An 18,890-nucleotide genomic window follows, 5' to 3' on the forward strand; every position below is an offset into this window, starting at 1 on the left:
AAAAAATCTTTTAAAGTAAAGTAAAGCAAAAGAATTGGAAAAATAAATTGAAAAGAATGAACATGATTATTTCCAAAAAAAAAATTATGAGTCAAAATGTGAGTGGGTCAAAAGTAAACAAGTAAGAAAAATAAAAAAATATTATTTTATTTGGGGTGAAACACACGAGATTGCAAATATTATAAAAATTATGTATTTAAAATTGTTAAAAATAGTTGAACGATGGTAATAGAACCCCTACAAAATTTAGGTGTCTATTTCAGAAAAGGATACAAATGTGATGGGGTAATTATGTATTTCCTCATTTGCAAATAAGAATAGTTAAACACTTCTTTTAATCAAATGACTAAAATATCTAACACGATAAAAAGTTGATTAATTTAAAAAAAAATTAAACTTTAAAAAATTAAAATAAAACAAATTTATATTTAACATTTAATAATATTTGATATCATTTACCTATTTCATTCATGGTTTTGTAAAGGTGGGAGAAGATAATGCGATTGTTTCAGTACTTGAGTCAATGGAAATCCAAAGCCAATGACGGAATTCAACAATCACTTCTTATCGCCAAATTCCTCTGCTTATTACATGTCACAAGCAACTACGTTTTCTCTCCAGTAATGGTACGTATTTTCTCCATTTTATCTGCAATTTTACCGCTAAGAAATTAGGTTATGCGGATAAAATTTTTCTACTGTTTTAGGTGTACGGTCCGAGCATGTTGCCGACCCTGAATCTTACCGGTGATGTTTTGCTGGTTGAACATTTGTCGCCGTTGTTCGATAAGTTGGGACCTGGAGATGTAATCCTTGTTCGGTCACCTGATAACCCTAGGAAGACTGTAACTAAACGAATTATTGGCATGGAGGGTGATACTGTCACTTTTCTAGCTGACCCTTCAAAAAGTGACCGGTATATTAGCTTAAAGGTGTGTTCTTTTCTTTAGTGTAATTTTGCCCTTTTTCCATTCTTGGATTGATTGTTGATTGTTGTTAGGTGAGGAGCCATAGCCTCAAACAATGTGTTCCTTTTGTTGGCTAAGTATATGACCATATGTGGGCTAGCATGAGTTATTGTTGTAATGAAGAAGTCTAGGAAGGCTTAAAGAAGAATGTGCTAGGATTAACCCCTTTATAGATAGGGTGAGCAAGGAGGTTCTAAACAGAAATGTCCTAGGATTTAGCCCCTTTAGAGATAGTGGCAAGTCAGGAGTTTTAGACAAAAATGTCCTAAGATTAGCCCCTTTAGAGATAGGGGTGAGTTACTAGCTTGTAAACGAAAATATGCTAGGATTAGCCTTTTTAGAGATAGGGGCGAGTCAGGAGCTTTTAAACAAAAATGTCCTAGCATTGAGCCCCTTTAGAAATAGTGGTGAGTCAGGAGCTTTTAGACAAAAATTGTCCTAGGATTAGCCCCTTGAGAGATAGGGGCGAGTTAGGAGCTTTTAAACAAAAATGTGCTAGGATTAACCCCTTTAGAGAAAGGGGCGAGTCAGGAGCTTTTAAATAAAAATGTGCTAGGATAGCCCTCTAGAGATAAGGGTGAGCCAGGTGCTTACTGTGGGTATTTATGACTCTGGTGGCAGCACGTGACAGTCGAATAACATGATTCTCAAGGAGTTACATGACTGCCAAGCCAATTCTTTTAAGACTTGTGGCTGCTTTAATTTCTATTGTTGATGATTTTCTATTAACTATAGTCCAGTTTTGTCATTGGTCTGTAGATTCACTGTTTTTATCTTCCTAGTGCTCTCTGTCTTTTCTCTTTCCTTATAGATGCAAACCTCTTGTTCTTCATTAGATTTCACCTTAGTTAGAGATAACAGACAGTTGCTAGTTTCTGCAGTGAATGCTTTAAATTCTTGGAGTCCCTTTACTTCATTAAGCAAATGAGAGAAAAAGTTGTATCTTTCAATCTTTGGACTTCCTAGTTTTCCACCCTTTCATAGAAACCACACATGGGATAAAACAAAAGGAGGTCACATTAGATGGTTTGACCTATATAGACCAATAAATTTGTTTGTCAGTGGTTCGGACTCTAGGATGGTTTAGTGTTAAAAGATAACATTGGTAGATTTAAAATCCAATGGAGTGAAGTTGTTTCAAAAGACCAACTATTTGTCCGAAGCTAGTTAAGAAGATACTTTAATGGAAACACTGAATCCTAACTAGTTTAGCATTGAGGTATAGTTGTTGTAAAGAGAACTGCATATGACCAAAAACATCCACTAATTGCTTGGGAAGTACTCTTAATTCTTGCTGAGTAATGGACCTTACTGTCTTCTTTAATATTTGTAATTGCCAGGACCTAGGATATTGTGGTGTCAATTCTCTTTAGAAACCTGAAATTTGGGCTCTGAACACAATGTTAGGCATGCCACCAAGCTTCCTTATGCTTACCCACTAAGGTTTTCTCTCTCATTGTTGTTTCCAGGCTCACCTTCAGTTTCTTATATCCAAGGTCTTATTATTTTGGCAGAGTATGTGAATCTATTTCGTTTGCCACATTTCATCTCAAAGTAAACGGGAAAATGAGAATCCAATTTTCTTTTTAATACCTGAGTAAACCCGAAGTGTGAGTAGTGCACAGTTCGAAACTCTGGACAATGGGCCTTGCCCTCTAATCTCTATATATAACTGAGGATTTTATTTGAAGCACTAAAGATGCTCTATTTTTTACTTTATTTAGATGTTGTATGCTTTTTAGTAGTTTCATTCTGATTTTCTGGAATACCACCTGAAATAGCAATTTGAAACTGGCTTGGAATTCTTTCTTGTGTTAATAAATATATTTCGTTAGAAGAGAAAAAGTTTATCCATCTTTGAGGTGACTATCCACTGCTTACGATGTGACTGAGGCGATACATGTTTTCTCATTCCATAATATACTGTAGTTTTATTTTTGATGCTTTATATTCTTATAGTTTCTTTGGTTTCTCCCATCCTTTTCAATTCTTTTCATGTGGGGTTATCTAGGTTCCAAAGGGGCATGTTTGGATTCAAGGAGATAACATCTATGCTTCAAAGGATTCACGACAGCTCGGGCCAATCCCTTGTGGCCTTATCTCGGGAAAAGTGTTATACAGAGTAAGTTTCATTACCTTTACTGTCTTGAGTCATTCGAACCATCTTAATGAATCCTCAACTTCTTAAATGATTTTACCTCTGGGATGGATTAGCATCTAGGAATCGTGCTTTCCCTTAAAAGTTCAGTATACGACTAGAAAACTCTAGCCCATGGCTTAGGCAAGTTTACGCAGAACTCTGCTAACTCCAAGTCTAATATGCAATTGTAGTTCATCTGCCTTTACATCCTGAACAAGATAAGAGTCCATAACCATCATCTGCTTTGAAGTCTTTACATTTGATATTTGATGGTTGCTTACCTTTACTTAGAATGCTTCTTTATGCAAATTAATCGACTTACATCAACAATATTAATATCGATATTATGGTCATAGATACACAAATATTGGGGGTGGAGTAGCCATTTGAGAATCTCGTATATAGAAACTAATTAGCACCCTCTTGTGTTTTTGCATATGTAGGTATGGCCTCCAGAGTGTTTTGGTTCATTATGACCACAAAAACAATGTATTGTACTGAAGATATACAATTAAAATGAGAAATGTGATTCTTTACTAGTCCTTATTACCTAATTCTAAATAATGATTGTTAATTTATTTTGGTAAGGATGCTTTACCATGAATTTGATTTTTTTGTACATTTGCAATATTTAAGGTATGAAATCAAGAAAAATGTTGAGAGACAATATTTTCGAGACTAATTATAAAGATCAAAGCAAACTTAGATAACTTGTGAGTACAGAAGTATTAAAGCGCCTATTATATATACATAAAAGCTATATCATACAGGTAATGTATAAGATATCAAATATCTTCACAAACATTAATTACATCGTAAATTGAGATGAAATGAGTTCGGAACTTAAATAAGCCACCAAATATATATATATCATTAGATATTTTTTATATTTTTGTATTGACATGTAATGGTGATAATCGATAAGCAATATGTATAAGAAAAGTATACGTTGAAATGAATACGATGATGTACACTATTTTAATATTTATTATATACGGGTGGATGGTGATTGGACTAAAGTTTTCGGGAAGTATTTAGTGCACATTTTCATTTATTCTCCACCATGTGCATATTCCTTTGACTGAGTAATGTAAACTTTCCTAATAGTGCAGGAGTTAATTACTTTAATATATTTTAGTTTATAATATTATGTGTTTTAATAGATTTTGGTGCATTTAAATACGTCCAGATACATGTATCTCATATATATAGGGTCAAATCTAGATGTAATTTGTTCTTGATACATCGTAATCAAGTTAATTTACATATATTCAGGATACATAGCAAATCTCACTCGCTTCTCTTCTATCTCGCTTGCCACTCTCCCATGTATATGAGATACATTGTAAATCTCACTAACTTCTCTTCCATCTCTCTTGGCATTCTCTCATGTATATGGTATTACATATATCTAATGTGTATCTAGTGTGATTCACATGTATTATTTTGGATATGTTCGAATACCGCTCGCCTCTCTCCGCAATCTTGCTTGTCTCTGATCCCTCCTTTTCTGGGTATCTAGTTGCAACAATAAATGTATTTAAAGTTTAAGATACATATGACGATACTCTTAATTGATGGTGAGCTATATAATACTTTGAAAGTATAGGTAATAAATAATATATATATATATATATATATATATATATATATATATATAGTAGTGAAGTATTAATTTTTGTAATGGTAAAAAATGCCTTTGAATTTTGTGAAAGGAACAAGAATGTCCTCCATTTATAATTTGGTTCAAAAATGTCCTTACCGTTAATACTTTGGCTCAAAAATGCCCTTAAGCTTATACGAAAGGAACAAAAATGCCCTCCGTTTATTGTTTGGTTCAAAAATGTCCTTGCCTTCAATACTTTGGTCCAAACATATTATTGTTATTTAATGGGTCAAAATGCTCATATTCAAATAAATATATTATTATTTTCTTTTCAACACGTTTTTTTTTCTCATGATATATTTTTTTACAAAAATAGCAAATGTTAATCCTACTTTAATTCATGAAAAATGAAAAAAATTAAATATTTCTTATTTTGGTATCATATTTTTATCGTAATATAAACATAAATTAATAGTGGATATAATATGATTTTATTTGTATGAAATATATATATATATATATGTCGAAAGGCTACATGAAATTATTCTGTTTTAATCAATAAAATGAGATTAAGAACAAAAAAATATTCTTTAAATTTTTATTTGTTAAAATGATTTCAAGAATAAAACAAGAATAGTGTTATTTAATAATATTTTAATTAGAAAAAAATGTGTTAAAAAAAGAAATATTTATTAGTAAAAGGGCATTGTTAACCCATTTTGTAATTATAGAAGTATTATTAGATCAAATATTAACTATAAAGACATATTTAAACCAAAATATTAACGATAAATAATTTTTGAAACTAAACTATAAAAAAAACATATTTTTATTCTTTTTACATAGTCTAAAGACATTCAATAATTGCTTAATGAATATGGGTCGTAGCTTAAGTGATTTTAATGCCTAGTTGGTTTGGCCAGTAGTGAGACAAGATTATTTAATAGGAAGTAAATGAGATTTGCTAGGAATGTAAATATTTTTTGTTTTTTTTTTATTATCTAATTTGATGAACATACTTAAATAATGAATTATAATAAATTTATTGCACAATTGGAGTATGAAATTAGGGGTGGCAATGAGGCGGAGTGATTGCGGGACGTATCTGCTTAAATTCGTTAAGATTTTTATTCGTTCCATTTCGTATCACATAATATATTTGTTGTTTTCAACCCAATCCGTCCCGTCCCGTAGAAACCTGTCTCGCCCTATCCCATTCCATATATTTTTTAAGAAGCATTTTAAATAATAGGCTTAGTAAATTTTCAATTTAAGAAATTAAAACTTTGTTCATTGTTAATCGCTAAAATTAACATATTATAACATTATTTTAACATTTATAACTCTTTTAATATGTAAGCAACATTTTCTTTTGGGTAGATTTGAATTGGTTACAATTGATGTAATAATAAAATATTAAATGCAAGTAGTGAGATAATTTTTTCTTCTTTCTTGTTTCTTAGTCATTCAAAACAGTTTACGTAAAAAAAAATTATTTTGGTAAATAATACTCCATCACTCTTATAACATGTAAGAAATTAAAATTACATCAAATCATATAAATCCCGTAACCCGTCCCGCCCCATATTAATTTTAAACCCTCTTTAATCCGCCCCACGTAACCTTAAACCCATCCTACATTCAAACAACCCCCCCCTCCCACCCCACCATCCCTATATGAAATTGGCCAAGTAAAACTTTATCATGTGAGGTAATAACCAATGTCACTTGTCATGGGTAGAAGCTTTTTTTAGGTCTACAATAAATGCACTAACATTATGACTAAAATTTTATTTTTCACAATTTATATCACAAATATAAATATTTTTTCTTTTATTTATACGTTACTCCAAAAAGCAACTAGCTCAACAAAATCTCTAACTAGGTATCAATCACTTGTAGTTGCTCAACAATAAAAGAGAACACATCAACTAATTAAGATTTGAATAATTTTAAAGAGAAATTGTGAATTAGACTTCAAACATTACTTTATAAAAAGAAATATAATCAACATTTTTGAATAAAATAAAAACTATATAGTACAATATTTGTTAGCCAAAAAGAAATTAACTTACATTGAGTACTTAGGTAAACTTGTAACAAATTATTTTAACTAATTTTAACAACATGAATGGGTTGGATAACGATTTTCCTGTTTTAGTATTCATTATCTAAGGACAAGTAACTTTGGCCCATGCCACATTTCTTGATAAAAAAACATAATATTTCCGCCTCCATTTCAATCTATTTTTTAAATGTATTTTACAAAGAATTTCTCTTTTTTACTTGACGATCTCAAAAATTAAGAACGTTTTAATATATTTTATTAATTTTTAATTCAATACTATAAATGCTAAGTCAAAGCAAGATAATCAAATTGAAACTGAGTATTCGATTCAATTTAATGATTTCCTATTATAAGTACTTATGTTTAAAAGCACGTGAACGGTTCTAAATATTTACTAATATAGACAGTAGGAGTAGTAATTATTAATTAATGATGCAATGAATATAGAGGAAAAATAAATAAAATCATCAAATTTGAAAATGGGTGACGTGCTTAAATAATTACTGATCGATGAACGACCATGCAGAGATGTCATAGGCTAATTAAAATTTGTAATATACTAGTATTGTGTGCTATGAAAAATAAATTTTAGCAAAAATAAATATGTATAATGATAAATCGTACTAATGTCATTTATCAGTAATTAATTATCATTGAATTCAGTGTCGCTATAGACTTAGGAACATTTTTTTAAAAAATAATTACTTTTGAAAAAAAACATAATTAAATTGTTAGATTATTACTGTCAACTATAGTGTTTTCGAGGTATATATTAAATTTTTTTAACCATTTATAATGTTAATTAAGACGATGAAATTGACTTCTAAGTGATATCTATGTATTATCATATTTTAATTACATTTATTTTTTCTCTAAGCAAATAACACAAGGAATCAAAAGGTTTGGAAGCATGCATTGTCATTGAGTAAAATACAATTAAAAAAAATGCCAATTTCAAAAATATTAGTACTCTAAAATTAGAAATTTCTGTTTACATAAATGGACCAAAATTAATTCCACGAAACACCAATTTTTATAGACTTAGAATCTAAAAACTTCTAAAACTAAAAACTCTGTGTCAAAGTTTTTTACTCGGTCCATCCGTTTCAATTTATACATCTAAGTTTTATTTAATATATCACATGAATTTTTTTAATATGAAATGTATTAATATGTCACGTGAAAAGTTTATTGATTTGATTTTCATATGATATGTCACATGAAAAGCTTTATATTTTTTTGATTTTCGTTTGACATATAATGTACTAATATATCACGTGAAAAATTAATATTAAACGAAAAAAATAACAATAAAAAAGAGACTCGTGGTATGTCTATGGATGATGTACAAATGGAAATTAATTTTGTCATCATAAACATGAAGAAGTTGTGTTTAATAATATGAAATAAATCCAAAAGATACCTACTATATTTATTACACTTTAGATCAAGTCAAAAATATCAAACAAATTAGGTGTATTTACTTGCCATACCTAAGATTAATCTCTTACCACATTGATAAAAACAAATAATTTACATTAATAAAAAGGAATTTTTTTAAGAGCTCTAATTTCGTCCTATTTTCCTATAATTCCTAGATATATTTATTATACGTAGTTCCTCGATTGTATTTTTCCTTATAGGTCATAATTTATCATTATATTATAAATAATCGCTATATCGTAAATAGAGAAAATAATATTTTTAATCTTTATAAATTTTAATATTTATCTTTGTAATATTTTTGACTTTCGACCAATAACTTCATAAGAATAGGAACATTAAAACTTTCCCAAGTTTTATGCAATATGTGAGTAATTAACTATTATTAATGTTAAAATTTAGTGAATATTTGATTAATAAGTATACGTTTCAAATAGTTGAAAGTTAACTTTTTTAGTCAGATAACAAATGATTTAAAATTAAAATCTACCAATGATTAAGGGACAAAAAAATGCTATTATTAAAGTGTAGGAATCTATTTTTAAATGAATAGAGTAAAAAAAAAAGTATTTATGAACTATTTAAGATAAAATAGATTATATTATGTTACACTTATAGAATAAAAATACCAATATCATTAGCCAAATAATTGAAAAATATTACTTCCACCGCGTAAGTAAAATATCTTCTCCAGTAAAGATTGAAAAAAATATTTTCCTAAAGTTAATGTTGTGAATCATAATAATATTCAGGCCATTAAACTCACTTTGAATTAAAGTATTTTAGCTTGATCGAACATAATTAAATTAAAAATATATATAATCTAATCTTAAAGTTGTCATATAAAATAGGAAAAATAACTTAAATACACAACTATAATTTTTATATTCTCTAATTTTCCCTACTTTTTTTAAATATTACATAATTCTTTTTTTTTTTAGTGTAATTTTTTAGATACATTACACTCTTTCTCCTATAATATACATTTACCAATTTTAATGCCTATTTTTTCTCCATTAAAACACTCAACCTCTTAAATTAGTTTTTGAATTTTAAATTTTATCCATTTAAACATTCAACTTTTTAATCAGCTTTTTGATTTTGAATTATTAAATTTAATTAATTTTAAATAAAAGACCAAATTTTAAAATTTTGAATTTCAAAATTCAAAAAATCAGGAAGTAGGATAACTTCCATATCTTTCTACCATTTTGTTCTTACTTCCATATCTTTTGCTTACACACCAAAAACATAAGAACCAGTGCCTCTTGCCTTATAAGAAGTTAAGGTGATAAAAACAAGTAGACAATCTTCATCTCATCCCAATACATTCTCCCAGTTACCACTTCCCCTTCCTCTTCCTCTAGCATCAACTTTGCATAAGGCCAAACAGGACTCAAAGAATTAAAGTTTGGTTAGGCCTACATTGTCTCGGGTTAGTATTTTGATACTTAAAACTGTTGTTGAAATTAGTAAAAATTTTAAGGAATCTAGTGTGCTTGCCGATACATTTGAATAAGTGTGTATAGTGTTTTAGATGGTGAATTGATACATGAATTTGTTGTGTATCATAATATTTTATATTTATTATGAAATTTTGAAAATTATTATAATGTATCATTCAATAAGTTTAGTAAATGCGTCATCAACTGTGCTTGATGATACATATAGAATCAGTGTGTACAGTGTTTAGTCAATTCACTGATACATGTAGTAGATATGTATCACATGTTTTGCATATAGTATGAATTTCTGAAAACTGATATCATGTATCAGTAAGGTATTAGTTGTTTAGTTGATGTACTGATACATGTTTTGAAAATTGTTATAATGTATCATTCACTAAGTTTAATAACTGCGTCATCAACTGTACTTGATGATACATATAGAATCAGTGTGTATATTGTTTAGTCGATGTTTCTGATACATGTAATAGATACGAAATTGAATCTCCAACAACGATTTCGTCGATTTTGTAACTTTCATTCTGCAATTCGTTCACCCAAATTCCGGAATTTCTCATCAAAATCGAAGTATTCATCTTGAAAAATCCACTGTAACAACAATAAAATTACTGTAGTTCGAAATTTAACAGATTGTTCAAAAAAATTGTTTTCAAAAATAGATGATATAATCTTTGTTTTTCAAAATTTGAAATTAATATCCAATTAAGTGTTGATTTTATATTGATTAATGATATGTTACCGTAAATTTAGTTGTTTTATTAACAACATTAACTGTACCATTTTTTCTCTTTTTTTTCTCAACAGTTTAAAATTACCATGTATCATTTACCATGTATCACTAGAATCTAAAGTATCACGGCTTAACAAATTTAAGAAATTTTTTGTAAATACTAAATTTGCCGGGACAGAATGAAATTATTGAATTACAGTATGAGATTCCTTAAATTTTTACTATAAAATATTGAAACTTAAAACTTTATTAAATATAAAAATATGCACTTTTTATAAAATAAAATAAAAGGAAAATAACACAGGAAAATAACAAAGCTTAAGTTTGAGACGGATAGTTTAGAATCAAAAAGCTTCGACAATTAGTTATTCTATGTATTTTCTTTTACGCATTTCTATTTTTTTTTTAATTTCTCGCCTAGTGTTTAGAGTTTATATTAAAGTCTTGATTAAATTTGAATCGCGCATTACATGGCCTATTCGAGAAAGACGTTCTCAATGTAATTTTCTCTATACCCAAAACTTAAACTCAAAACCTATGATTAAGGATGAAATCATCTCATCCCGATACCAAAACTCAGGTTAATTTACGTCCCACCATTTCATTTTATCTTTTACAATGCTCTTTTTATTTTATGTTATAATATCAATTTCAGATTCATTATTAATCCTTTATGATCTTGATTGGGCATGAAAAAAAAATTCAAAGAAATTTGTGATACATTTATATGACTATAATTTAACTTACCATTTAAAATAAAATTCAAATCCAAAGTTAAATTATTTTCAGATTTATAAAAATGACATTTGCGTTGGAACATATTAAACTAACGTTTGACTATAGATTTTTGAATTAAATATTGAAAATCTATCTTCAAAATTTTAGTCAAATTTTATAAATATGTCTTAATTTTTTTTTTGTTCCAATCACAAAACTTAAAAATAGTCTTGCAATTCAAGATTTCACTTGCTAAAATCAACATTCAACAACTAATCAATAATATCCCCCCAAAAGAACTTCACTTCATTATTTATCAAAAAATCAAAACCCCAAACTTAAGATACAAACTTTCTTCCCCTCTTTAGTAAACTTTAAATCCAAATTAATTATAATTCCTTTATGTTTTCACCTAATTGCCAAACTTTGTATGGATGCTTAAAGTGAGAAGTTGGTCACTGCTTTACTTTTCTTTTATCCCATGCCACCAAAACAAAGAAAAAATTAATACTATTGTTAAAGGCCTCCCCCCCCCCCCCACACCCCCCACCCCAAATGAGATTCACCATGAAATTTTTTTCACTTTTTTCCAAAATTGAACTTTAGAAAAAATGTTTAGTCATAAAATTTCGAAAGCTCAGCAATTTCAAGAATTTTAAAAAAAAATATATATATTTCACATTTTTTCACTTCAAGTTAGTTAGAAAAGGACAAAAACGGCTCCAACTTCAGTTTTCGAATACAATTTTTCACTTAAAAACAAAACAAAATCTACTTTTTTTTCCATTTTCAAAATAAAACATGAAAAATGCTCACTAATTTAAATACCAAATACCAAAAAATAAAAAAGGCAAATTCATTTTACACACGTATTTAAAGTGTCATATAATAAATCTTCAAAAATATATATAGAAAAGCAACATCAAAAGAGAGCCTTTTCTTTGTCTTTTTTCACACTCTTTGTCTGTTTAGATTATATACTTCCAACTTTAATTTCTTTTCATTTTATTTTCAAAACCTCTCTCTTTCCATTTTCTAGCTATATTCTCTACCCCCAAATTAAATAATAATTATTATTATTATTAAAAAAAAAATCTTCTTCTCTCCCTATTTAGTATATAAATGGGAAACTAGAATGTTTTTTTTCTTAAATTCACTCATTCACATAGAAGGCAAACAGCATGGGAGAAAAAACATGGGCTTTGTCCTTGTTTTTTATCTTTGCTTGTCTATCCAATGTTTATGGAAATGTTCATTCATATGATCATCAATTGAGGAAATTACAAGCTTTTACAGCTGAAATTGCTAGTCGCGATTCGATTTCTCCTTTTCCTTCTCCTTCTCCTACTAGATTTTCTCCATCGCCATCATCACCATCAGTAATAACTGTAAGTCTTTTTAACTTTTTTCCTCAATTTATGTTAAACGTATCGTAAATTACCTATTTTATGTATTATATTAGGTTACACCAAGTCCAAAAGTATATCATGTAACATCATATGGTGCTGATCCAACTGGAAAATTAGATAGCACACAAGCTATTCTACAAGCAATTTCTGATGCACTTGAAGGTCCATCTAATGGTTTCTTAATGCAAGGAATTTCAAATCTTGGTGGTGCTCAAATTAATCTTGAAGGTGGAAATTATTTAATTAGCCAACCATTACAATTCCCTATTGTTAGCCGTGGCAATCTAATGGTACGTTCTGTTATAACACGTTAAATTATACTGACTCATCAATAAATAATAGAATGGTTACATGTCTTCCTTTGATTCTTTTCTATTCTTTTTTTTTGGGGTCAAATCTCTTGACTTGACCTTTTTGAAATATAGAAAAGTAAAATTAATTTTTTTTTCTCATGTAATCTCAAGACTTTTTAACTTACATTTCTAAAATTTCTACCTAGTTAGTTATTTTAATTACGATATTACCCCTCCATTTTATGAAACAGATTCATGGAGGTACCCTAAAAGCTTCAGATGATTTTCCAAGAGATGGATATTTACTCGATTTATCGACATCTTCAAGCAACGGTCCTGAGTTTTTATTCGAATTCATAACTTTAAGAGATTTATTACTTGATGCAAATTTCAGAGGAGGCGGTATACAAGTGATAAATTCACTAAGAACAAGCATTGACAATTGTTACATCACACATTTCACAACAAATGGTATCATAGCCAAAGGTGGACATGAAACATACATTAGAAATTCATTTCTTGGACAACATATCACTGCTGGTGGTGATAAAGGGGAGAGGAATTTCTCCGGCACCGCGATAAATCTAGCGGGAAATGATAATTCTGTTACTGATGTAGTGATATTCTCAGCTGAAATTGGTGTAATTGTATCAGGTCAAGCAAATTTGTTATCAGGTATACATTGTTACAATAAGGCTACAGGATTTGGTGGGACTGGAATTTACTTAAAACTCCCTGGTTTAACACAAACAAGGATTGTGGATTCTTATTTGGATTACACTGGAATTGTGGCAGAGGATCCTGTTCAACTCACAATTTCAAACACATTTTTTCTTGGAGATGGATTTGTTAAGTTGAAGTCAATAAATGGTGTTGTGAATGGAGTTAACATAGTGGATAATATGTTTTCTGGATCAAATAAAGGGATTGATATTGTTCAATTGGATCAAAGTAATGGACCATTTAAGACAATTGAACAAGTTGTGGTGGATAGAAATAATGTTAAGGGGATGAATCTCAAGGGCACAATTGGAAGTGGAGTTGTTGAAGGGAATGGTACATCATGGACTATGGATTTTAATCCAATTCTTGTATTTCCTAACCTTATTAAACATGTTCAGTACACGTTTTTCCCTAGCGGGAACGTGTTCGTTAATCATGCTTTGAGAAATATATCGAATAATAAGGTTATCGTTGAATCTAACGTTCAAGTTCCAGCAAGGGTTCTCGTGACGGTGGATCAAGGGAAATGAGCTTATTTGAGCTAACAAAAATTAGGGATTTATCTAGCTAGTTATTATGTTACAAAGGTGATTAGGTCTCTTTGAATCATTCTTGAAAAAAGAAATGTTTATGTTTAAGAAAAATTCAAAAAGTATAATCCAGCAATACAAGGAATGCTTTTTGATTGGCAATTTTTTTTTTCTTTCCTAGTAAAGTCCAATCCATGGAAAGATAAGGGTAAACGAAAACGAACCAAATCATAAAGCAAGTCAAATAAATTTTTTTTTATTAATAGTTCCGTTTGGTATTTGAAAATAAAAACTCGACTATACTCGAATTATAATTTGATTAATTCAAAATCAAACCAATTCGATATTTTATATATCATTTTTTTTACTTGATTTTTATGCTTTTAAAGTCTCTCAAGAATAATATACGTCTATCTCTAGAAGTTAACTAATTAAGTTGAACAAGTATGGGGTCTCATTCAAATTTCCAAATTATAATACTTATATATGCCTAACTTTGAGGATTTAATTAGTAAGGATTTGTCCATTTGTTGAAATATGTACTTGTGAGTTTTTCGTAGTTTTTTATCCAAATTTCGTAGTGATTTGACTTGGAAGTTTTTCACAGTTTTAAAGCAATACTTAACTTCCTATTTGAAATGGTCAAAAAGGCATTCACGCTGTTTGGCGTGAGGTATAAGAGATAATAGTCATAAAATAAAACTCTAGTATCTCGGTGTGAAGGAAGAAATTATCATTGCAAAGATATTATAAATATGTTTTTCGAAATACTTATAAAAGACAGTTTGATACACATAGCATATCATATTAACATGGTTTAATTTGGAAGGGTGTAATATAGACAATCTATCTACCATAGTACAAAGGATTAGAAACTACTTTCATGTCACGGTCGAACCATTGACCAATAAGTCACGAGGAAACAATTTTACTGTTGCTCTAAGGCTCGGCTTCAGATTCAATAAATAGCAAGTTATAAGAACCATGTCTTTTTTACAATTTACTCAAGGTGATATTCTTAGAAAAGTTTGAAATGATGAAGAGTATTTAACCACTACAACAAGTTTTAGGTGAATGTAGTTGGCCATGAAATCATCATATATCCATGTTGTTGTGGTAGTTGGTGAGGGTAACCAACAAATAGAGGAAATTTCATTATAAACTTGAGCTTTCAAAGGTTAAGTAAAAAATGGATCAAATTTTCTACATAACTTTCGTTTAATTTTTTTTTTCAATTACATGTGTTTTTAGTTATTACTTTCTTTATGGTTCAACAAATAAAATTAAATAAAGTGAAAGTAGCTAGGTTGCTTAGATAAGGGGGAAATAACAACCTTGCCAATCATATTTGTATTCACCTAATAAAGGGACTCTTTTAATTTCTTCAAAAATGTGGGAATTGATTGTGCAAAATATGAAACGTGGACATTGAAGGAAAAATAGAACTCAAAATTTGAAGGTACTTATTTTTAATAATAAAAGGAATATATTTCTTTTTTGTTCCAAAGTATGTTTATATATATAACTATATATTATAACCTTTTTGATTTGTTATTAAACTTATGAGAAAAGATGGTAGATAGTCAAAAAAGTAGTAGATTCCGTTCATGTAACATGGAAGGTGTCTTTTTGCAAGAAATATATTAAAGATCATATACGTGTGTGTCTATATTTCAAGAAGTATAAACATATAGATGTATGAGTAAAAAATACTGAATCTTTGGTGAATTCTTAATTAAAAGAAAAAAAAGTTAGGAGCGTTGAGTAGGGGGGGGGGGGATCAGCGATGAAGCCAAAATTATCACTAAGAGCGTTTAAAATCTGAAATAATAGACACACAATTCAATTGAAGGAGCGACATCTATTATGTAAAGATGAAAACTTATTTTAGTCATGTATGTGTAGAATAATTTTCTAATTGAAGGGGTTCCACAAGGTCACTCTGCCCGAGAGGTGATAATAGAACTTGAAATATCATTTATGTAACTCATTTTTCTTATAACGGATATAGAGTTAACTAACATAAAAAATAAAAGGAAAAATTATGCGGCTAAGCAAATTTATACTACGTAATTATTTATTAATATTATAGTTTGTTATAATTATCTCTTGCGACTAACATTAATTAATAATTACGTGGGATGACTTCGAGTTGTGTAATTAGCCATATTTGTATAATTCGCAGCTGAGAATTGTTCTTTTGATTTATATTTATAAAGGTGATTTATATTTGTATATAATAATGATTTCCTTTGGTTTTTCATGTTTGTCACCATAGACATTCAATCTTTTTGTGTATAACCTTTTAAAATTTGTATAAACGTGTACTTTTTGAATTTTGTATAATTAATTTATGTAATGTAATTTGTATAATATATTAAGTATAATTGTTTAAATTTTATGTGTTTGTGTTAATTAGTAGCAATTTTTTGCTATTTCAAGTTTTATCATATTTGTATATATAATCGATAATTTATATTACTCAATTATACAAAAACACGTGAATCACACAACATAGATGTTAATTATACAAATGAGATGTAAATTATACAAATTGTTGCCCTCTCTCACTCGCTTCTCTCCCAGCTCTCCCCAATCTGGCTCGCCTCTCTCATCTCGCTCGCCTCTCTCATCTCTCTCCCCAATCTCGCTCGCCTCTATCGTCCCTCTCCTAGTCTCGCTTGCTATATATACAAACACATATGTATAATATACAATTATCTACTGATATACATATACAATTCACCTCTCTCCCACTCTCAGTCCTCTCTCGCTCATTTCTCTCCTCTCTCTCCCAATTTCGCTCACGTCCCTCATTCCTATAACATGTAGCTACGAATTGTAATTATCAAACTATAGTTATAACGAGTAATTAGACTATTTTTGAGTGGTTATATGCGAAAGTTTCTCTTCATAAAATTGGACAAATTGTATGAAATAAAAAATTATTAATTCAACTTAAATGCTATGGGCCATAGTTTATTTTAATTGTAATTTGTAGGAAACATCTCATTTTTCGTCATCTGATTCGTTATACAACTAGCCATTTTTGGTGTACAATTAGTCATTTATACATTTCTATATAAAATGATTTGTATAAATCGAGAGAAAAGTGAATATACAAATACATATATTTTTCTGTCCTATACATTTATAATTGTACAAATACAGATTTTATATACAAATTATAATGAATAGATGAATTTATACAAAAATGAACAATTTGTATAAAAATGAATATTTCTAGCGAATTATACAAATCAAAAGCTCCATAGCAAACATAAAATTTGTTGTGTAGCGCAATTATGCAAACTATAGCTATAATATATAAACATAATTTTTATATTCACTATATGTAAAAGTTATTCGAATTAAGTAGCTCAAAACTGACCAAAAAAAATTCCGTTGCCGGGACTTGAACCCGGGTCTCTCGGGTGAGAGCCGAGTATCCTAACCAACTAGACTACAACGGATTGCAATGATATATACTTCATAGAAATAAGTAAAACTCTTTTCATATTTATGCTTTTGTTCTTATACTTTACGTTTCATATAATTTGATAATAGAGATGATTTATCTTAATTGTGATTGAGAACTCACCACTCCCACCAATACAAGTTCACAACATAGTTTATAAAAAAATTATATTCAAAATTTAAATTCGATGCATATATAAATGCATTCCACAAGGAGAAGTCAAAGCATATATAAATGCTTCATCTAATCCAACCAATTAACTTTGCTAATAACAGTTGTATTCTCTTTCCAATGCTAATAAATGCTACAACAATTTTCAAGTCAGTATAAAACATTTATTTTATGGGATTATATGTATTTCTTTGAGTTTTCGATTAAAATTATTTTTCAAATATATTTCTAAATTAAATTACATTTTTAAAGTATCGTTTTTAACAGAAAATGTTTTTTAAAAATTTAAAAGTGAGCAGTTTTCATCCTTCTACTTGAATTTATTAGAAAACTAACAAATTCAATAAAAATCAAATCATTCATTCATAATTATTATTCTTAACTTTTTTTTATAATTGAATTTAGCATTATGCAAAATCTTTTAATCTGTCAATATGTAATTTGATATAAAAAATATCATTAGTTGAATTTTTTTTATTAATTGAATATGTTTCTTCTCAACTGAATATTCTAGAAGCAGTGTTTGTTGGAGACTTCGCTTCTAATAATATAGAATGAAATTCAAATGCGAGACTTAATCAATTTTTTGTTCACTTTAATGTCATATTAACCAAAAAAATTATTGATCTAAATACAATTTGGTATTGAAAAAGGCAAAGATAATTAAGCTTCAAATTCTTTTCGTTACTAAATGAGAAAAAAACCAAATCATGTAACCTCACACCTTCTAAACATTTTTTTGTTTCAATAAGCAAGAGTGTCTAAAAATTTTAATATATTTTTTTCAGAAACTTCTTACCGCAGATAATGAAATTATGCAAGAAAACTTTATTAATAGACATGTGAACTGCTCATCTTTTTGTAGGATCCCTCAGTTTTTTTGATGATATCTAATATAAGGATGAAAACTATTCACTATTAAATATTTGAAGGATGTTTTCTGTTAAGAATGATATATTAAGAATGTAGTTTAATTTTGGTGTATAGTTTAAGCATATTTTTTGCCATTTTTTTCGTTTACTTTTCTCTATCTACCTATATTTAAATTACTTTATTATTTTTAATATATTAAGAGAAAATTTGTTTTTTACCTTTAATATTAATTATATATATTTCCACTTTTATTTTATTACTTTTTGTCATAGCAAG

General features: G+C 28.6%; 2 protein-coding genes and 1 non-coding gene across 3 annotated transcripts; 2 read left to right on the forward strand and 1 right to left on the reverse strand.

Moving 5' to 3' along the window:
• The first annotated feature begins 281 nt into the window (after positions 1-281).
• On the forward strand, positions 282-3,774 carry LOC101266091 (mitochondrial ATP-independent inner membrane protease subunit 1a). Its single transcript, XM_004233221.5, has 4 exons — positions 282-626; positions 707-931; positions 2,979-3,089; positions 3,551-3,774. The coding sequence occupies exons 1-4, from the start codon at positions 498-500 to the stop codon at positions 3,581-3,583; spliced, it is 498 nt and encodes a 165-aa protein (XP_004233269.1). The 5' UTR covers positions 282-497; the 3' UTR covers positions 3,584-3,774.
• Positions 3,775-12,144: 8,370 nt separating this feature from the next.
• On the forward strand, positions 12,145-14,254 carry LOC101265794 (polygalacturonase QRT3). Its single transcript, XM_004233219.5, has 3 exons — positions 12,145-12,525; positions 12,600-12,836; positions 13,091-14,254. Exons 1-3 carry the CDS (start codon positions 12,319-12,321, stop codon positions 14,090-14,092), a joined length of 1,446 nt encoding a protein of 481 aa, XP_004233267.1. The 5' UTR covers positions 12,145-12,318; the 3' UTR covers positions 14,093-14,254.
• Positions 14,255-17,492: 3,238 nt separating this feature from the next.
• On the reverse strand, positions 17,493-17,565 carry TRNAE-CUC (transfer RNA glutamic acid (anticodon CUC)). Its single transcript has one exon. It is a non-coding gene; the product is annotated as a tRNA-Glu (tRNA).
• Positions 17,566-18,890: the final 1,325 nt, after the last annotated feature.

Source organism: Solanum lycopersicum, chromosome 2, assembly GCF_036512215.1.
Source record: "Solanum lycopersicum chromosome 2, SLM_r2.1".
Taxonomy (NCBI): domain Eukaryota; kingdom Viridiplantae; phylum Streptophyta; class Magnoliopsida; order Solanales; family Solanaceae; genus Solanum; species Solanum lycopersicum.

Excerpts from the sequence above, each read along its gene's own strand:
- LOC101266091 (XM_004233221.5), top strand. The coding sequence starts at position 498 with ATGCGATTGTTTCAGTACTTGAGTCAATGGAAATCCAAAGCCAATGAC. Across the intron at positions 932-2,978 it reads ACCGGTATATTAGCTTAAAG|GTTCCAAAGGGGCATGTTTG; the intron begins GTGTGTTCTTTT and ends GGGGTTATCTAG. Across the intron at positions 3,090-3,550 it reads CGGGAAAAGTGTTATACAGA|GTATGGCCTCCAGAGTGTTT; the intron begins GTAAGTTTCATT and ends TTGCATATGTAG.
- LOC101265794 (XM_004233219.5), top strand. The coding sequence starts at position 12,319 with ATGGGAGAAAAAACATGGGCTTTGTCCTTGTTTTTTATCTTTGCTTGT. Across the intron at positions 12,526-12,599 it reads CATCACCATCAGTAATAACT|GTTACACCAAGTCCAAAAGT; the intron begins GTAAGTCTTTTT and ends GTATTATATTAG. Across the intron at positions 12,837-13,090 it reads TTAGCCGTGGCAATCTAATG|ATTCATGGAGGTACCCTAAA; the intron begins GTACGTTCTGTT and ends TTTATGAAACAG.